This window comes from Cylas formicarius, unplaced genomic scaffold (genome assembly GCF_029955315.1).
Source record: "Cylas formicarius isolate icCylForm1 unplaced genomic scaffold, icCylForm1.1 PGA_scaffold_2__14_contigs__length_35257938, whole genome shotgun sequence".
In the NCBI taxonomy this organism is placed as follows: domain Eukaryota; kingdom Metazoa; phylum Arthropoda; class Insecta; order Coleoptera; family Brentidae; genus Cylas; species Cylas formicarius.
The window spans coordinates 20,157,330-20,163,267 of NW_026844319.1; the positions used below are offsets into that span (position 1 = coordinate 20,157,330).

The following is a 5,938-nucleotide window of genomic DNA, read 5'->3' on the forward strand; positions in this document are numbered from 1 at the left end:
GATGTTAATATAAAATATAAAATGTGATCCTCCTTTATTTCCCTTCAATATAATAATCATCCTTTTCTTATAACGTTTTATTAATAAATTAGAAGATATAAAAACAGAATTCAGTCAATTTATAGCAGTAGATTTTATGTTTCTTTAGAGACCATATGCCGGACAAGGTTGTTGATGAACTTGTCGATTTTCCTCAGGTCTTGAGCGATTTCAGTTTTGAATTGCAAACACTAAAACCAAATTATCCACAAGCGAACAAAATATAATTCAAAAATTCGGTTACCACAGCGTCATCAGTAATTTTCAATACTAATTGATTCTTGGAGTGCGTGTATTTCATGGTATAGCGCACCTTGGAGGGCTCCTGCAAATATAGCTTCTCCGCGGCTTTCTCAAACTCTTCCCACGATTTTAAAAAAGTCATCGTCCTTCGGCAGTCTAGGTTAGGCTGTTTTGTTGAATTTTTATTTTTTTTACCATTCGATGTTACTACATTGAGGTTATCTTAGAAAACAATAGACACGTCACTAAGCATGTTTTATCAGAGTACATAAAGAAAATTTGTATTCACAGTAATAAAGAAACAAGCATATCTTCTTTGTAAAATATTCTAAAGTGTTTTTTTGCCCGTATGTATATATCGATTTGTGTTAATTAATCTTACAATGTTATGTTCTTTTTCTCCTGTTTAAAACTAGTTTACCTTTACCATTTCTTCACTAATTTTAGATCTGTGGATTTTGACAGTTTGACAGTGTCTGTGATTTGTAAATTCATGGGTTTTCCTTTTAATTAGAAACGCGTATTATTAACATGTCCGAAAAACCGAAATTAGACTTGGGTGTCCTCGAAGAAGACGATGAATTTGAAGAGTTTCCAGTGGAAGGTGTGTTGGTTTAATTATAAACAACTTTTTAGGTAGTCCCGTTTATTTTTTTTATAGATTGGACGCACAAGGAGAAAGATGATCAAGATATCAGTGTATGGGAAGACAATTGGGAGGACGATAACATCGAGGACGATTTTAATAAACAACTGAGGTTTTTTCTTTTAACAACTTTTACAATACAGTGGAACTGAATTTTTACTTTGCATTTTAGAGTACAGTTGGAGAAACAGAAGGCCAAACCAGCAGCAAAATAAATTCAGTGTAGATATTGATCAAAATTTAAATTAGTTTGTTTTTGTAATAAATTTGCAATTTATGTGATTTTTGATAGGTTTATTGTATATCAAAAGGACAATAGATTTAAATACAAATTACATGTAATCAGCATCAAAACGTTCTGATTCAGTTCTGGCCCCAACAGCACATGAAAGAAGTGCCTGTATACTTCTCTCTTCGCCACTTCCGTAGATATACCCATTTGCCTGGCAGAATGTATTAATTATTAAGTATTAGCTAGGCCAATTTGATAAACCTTACCTTATCTATGGCACTTTTCAAATCCAGAAGGCTTTTGTCAGAATTAACATCCAGAAGACTAAAGCTCACTAAACCATAATCCTGTATTAACCCAACAATTGCGGAGTTTAGCTTCTTGTATTTTTTTGTAATGTAACCATCATCCAAGAGTTCTAATAAATAATCTAAATCTAATACATCAGCATAAAAATCTATCCCAAAATCTAATTTTGCAGCATTTTTTTTCAAGAGATCTGCCTAAAATTATCAGGTTTAATAAAATCTCCCACGGACCAAAAATTGTTTACCTTGCTTAGAACATTTACATGGGGTAAAGCGATATGCATCATAGTGGACAAAGATAGCAGCAAAGTCGAAATAAATTTGGTTGGATCAGAGCAGTAATGAGAATCTACTAAATGAACAGCACACAAGTGATATCCTAACCTTTCTAATTTCTGAAACACATTTTTAATTGTTTCATGATGAGTGTAAAGTTCAATTTGCCCTGGCATATCAAAAATAAGGTAGCTATCTTTAACCTGAGCCAGCTGGATTAATAGCCAATCAAAATTTTCTTCTAAATACTCCATGCAGTACATAAGAGCCCCGTTTGGACCTAATTTTAAATTAACCATAACTTCTTCGACAGTGATGAGTTTCATTACATCAATTTTAGGATTATAGTGCATATTTTCATTGGCTGGATCAAGGTTAACAACTTCAACTTTACGATTTAGTTTCTTTATGTAAAAGTCATATACTTTTCCACAGTAGGTAGTTTTGCCTGCTCCCGGAGGCCCGATAACTACCTGTCCAAAAAAGCTCTCGCTTAACTTTGTCTTCTTTAGCAAAGCCATTATTTGTGGTAGTTCTGAATAGCCTGCACAATATTTTTAAGAGTATCAGAGCTGAAATCTTTAAGAGTTAAACTGAAAACAACCGGTTTGGCTATTTTTAACTGCTCTGTAATGTAACGTGCGGCCACTTCGCTTTCTATATTATCGCCTCCCAGCAAAGTACGAACACTGTAGATCGGTTTAGCATCAAAAAGTCCGTTCTCGAGTTTTTCCCTCTCAACCAAATACAGATTACCTATTTTCCCATATTGTGTTATAATGTAAGTCACACTGTTACGAAAAGTACAAATCACAAAGTCCGTATGCTGATTTTGTATCAAAGCGGCGAATATTTCGATGTTAGTGGCAGCCTTTATATCTAATGCATTTAAAGATTGCGCTAATTCCATCTCATAGCGCTAAAGCTAAGCTAAAATATTTTTACCACAAACTATGAAGAAATTAAAACAATAATAAATGTTAATTATAACCCAAGAGACTTTTTTTAGGGAATGCCAGTGGCCAAATTGCCAGGATCCTTCGGCCACAGACAGCAATTCTACATGAAATACAGAGTATTATTTTAATGATATATAACTTAATTAGTGAATCTGGGCTCCATCCTTATGCGGAATAGATATTTCGAGTTATCCAAATCAGATAAAAAATATCTACATTTTCGTAACCTTGATAAATTTTTCATAAGCCTACAAGTTCTGTCCAGCCAGGTCGTCGTTCCCTCTATCATATTCTAATTTCTTCTAAAACTGTTAATATTTACGCTTTTTGACAAGTTATCGGTCAATGGGTTGAATGTTTTAATACTTTTACATATAGGATTATTCAGTCTTACATTGGTTCTTACATTATGTACTATTATATCATACTTGAATACGCTCGTGAAGCTGGCTTATAAAATTTTATAAATAAGTTTACTCTGTTACATTTTCATAGTCTAATTTTAATACACCTGTGTTTTCATATACTAAATTCGTTTGTTTTCTATAATCGAGTGGAAATAAAATTTTTACTACTTTATTTTGTACTTTTTGCATATTACCGAAAACTGTTATTCCACAGGTACCCCATATGGGAATACGTTTATTTAATTATTGATAAAAAAATATTAGTTATTTATTTGATACAATGAAAATCTATTTAAAAATTGCCCACATCTGTACAAAGCACCGTATCATCCGTATAATTTTATTTTTTCCATGTTCAATAGATATTTTGATGTCTGGACTCACACGATACCTACAATACCAGACAATTCCATTCTTCTTACATACAAAGCTTAGTATTTCTTCTTCTATTTGCTATTTACAAACAGATGGGCAATGGTCATTCGCCCATTGACAACGTCCTTCCAGGAATTTCGGTTTTGGTCATAGACCAACACGTACAAAGAAAAAAATAACCGATATTTGCTCAGCTAGCAAAAAAACGATTTCGACTAATACCAAAAAAATCGCTTCCCCCACGAACCATCCGGGCACATCCGGCCTCCATACCAGCGTGAACGGGGAAAAATGATGGGGCCGGCGACAATTATCACTTTAAAACATTCACTAAATACTAAAAATATTAAATCCACCCAGTGGAAACCGATTTCAAAATTTTTCGGGACGATTACAAGTGATTCTGTCGGGAGCGAACGGAGGTTGAACCGCTGCGTGCAATGCTCCACCACAGAATCAGCATAGTATTTACTCAGAGCTAGTAAGGTTTCTTATAAGAGTGTATTGTACTCTATCTTTAAGGTATCATACGAAAAACAAGTGAGCATTACCGCCCATTTTTGTTATTTTACTCTAAAGTACTGTGTAGTCCACAACCTCAAATCAATTTTTGTTGTCGATGACGATAGAGATAAAATCAGGAAATTCCACAGTTGCAATTAATGTGCTGCTATGTTTTTAACATCTAACAATGGTATTTATCATGCCTAATATATTTTGAAACAAATGAGATTATGCATTTTTTTGACTAATTCTACTATTTTTATAATGATGACTCAGTAAGTTGAGTCATCTAGTTTTATGTATGTATATATGTTACTCCACTAATCTTCAGTGACTCTCTCATTCTTTCACTATCGATACTAACAAAATTATTTGGATAGGTTTTGGTTTAAGACACTTTTTTAGACTCTTCCTTCCTTCACAGATGGATGATTTTGATAAATTCGCTGAAAAATAAATGTAGGCGGGGCTTTCTAGTACATGTCACATGGTTATGGTACATAACTAACCAACAATATCATTTATGTGTATTGTTGTTGTTGACTCGAGCGCAATATCAATATCAAATATCGCCTAAAGACGAGGGTAGTTTTTCACACTACACTTATAACACATTGCACCATGAAACAATGCAACAAATGAACAGTAATAATTGATTCAATAATAACAAAACATACACAAAATTACAAGAATAAAAATCACATATTCAAAAATACGCGGGGTACCGCACCACCTGTGTTAACTTAGACCATCAGCAAAACACCGGCCTTTCAGAGAACTGTTGTAAGCTTAAGCGCATGCTCACAAACCGATTGTGAAGTATTTGTTTAGATGTCTATTTCAGTTATTTTTCCATTATAAATAAAAGTTTGTAAGAAAATTTATTTGTGGAGACGCAACAAATAATGAATCAGTCAGAGTTCATTTGGGATTATTAACTATACTGTACTGCTATTTTGATCGAAATTTCATACAGTGTAATATTATCAATGTAGTCCAATTTTGAATGAAGTGGAAGTTTTCGTAGCTATGTAGTGGAGAGAAAATCGGGACCAAAAGTTAAACTGGGGATGTTGTTCCATACAAATGCGGAGTATATGACTAATTTGTTAAAAGCAAGAAGTTTTTGCGGTGCCGAACGGGAAAGGAGTGAGTCACTTTATTTTGTAATTTGGATTAATATAACTATTAGCAAACTAATATTATTTAAATCTGTTTCTTATTAGTGGACTAGACTTTTTTTTGCGGTTTGAATTGATCACATATTAGCAATGTTTCTGCCAAAAATTAATCGGGAACTATTAGTCTTGTTAGCAGACAAAATAATAAGACCGCTTTGTAATATTTGAACATATTAAACTAATCATGTAATTTTTTTTAACATTAATAATGAAACCAAATTTTTTCTTATTTCCATTTCATGTGATTTGGCAATGTCCTTGCTAACATTTAATCGGAAATTCTTTCTAGTGTCAGTTGTATCTATTAAACTATTGGCGCTGAAATCGCTGATACTGAAAAGAATATTTTTTGGGTTTTGAATTTATGAAATAAGCAATGTTCATGTTAAAACTTAATCGGGAATTCTTTTTAGGAATAGTAGACAAAATAATAATTCCACTGAAATAGTTTTTTTCATTTTTGCGTTTATGAAACGTAGAGGTGGCAACTCGGCAAACCTTATTGCTTGATTTGTCGGTGTCATTATTTTATCATTTTTTCCGGAATATCAGTATCAACCATTATAACGAATATTTTTGTCGCTTGTCCCTCGACCATGAGATTCATTAATTAAATTATGCCATGTCATTTCAATCACACTCTGTATAATATCTTTGAACGTACCGATTTCAATCCTATATCCGCAAAAGAGTTTATTGGACTAATCGGACTGGTTGCATGAATAACGAAAACAATAAATAGTTCATACACTTTTTTTAATGCTTTGT

The 5,938-nt window shown here is 32.9% G+C and overlaps 2 protein-coding genes across 2 annotated transcripts; both read right to left on the reverse strand.

The window, feature by feature from the left end:
* Window positions 1–35: 35 nt before the first annotated feature.
* LOC132697672 (signal recognition particle 9 kDa protein) lies at window positions 36–723 on the reverse strand. Its single transcript, XM_060663214.1, has 2 exons — window positions 284–723; window positions 36–230 (listed from the first exon to the last, which is right to left on the reverse strand). Exons 1-2 carry the CDS (start codon window positions 422–424, stop codon window positions 135–137), a joined length of 237 nt encoding a protein of 78 aa, XP_060519197.1. The 5' UTR covers window positions 425–723; the 3' UTR covers window positions 36–134.
* Window positions 724–1,126: 403 nt separating this feature from the next.
* Window positions 1,127–2,745, reverse strand: LOC132697671 (GPN-loop GTPase 2). The gene is made up of 3 exons (XM_060663213.1): window positions 1,714–2,745; window positions 1,427–1,663; window positions 1,127–1,371 (listed from the first exon to the last, which is right to left on the reverse strand). Exons 1-3 carry the CDS (start codon window positions 2,263–2,265, stop codon window positions 1,261–1,263), a joined length of 900 nt encoding a protein of 299 aa, XP_060519196.1. The 5' UTR covers window positions 2,266–2,745; the 3' UTR covers window positions 1,127–1,260.
* Between the last annotated feature and the right edge of the window lie 3,193 nt (window positions 2,746–5,938).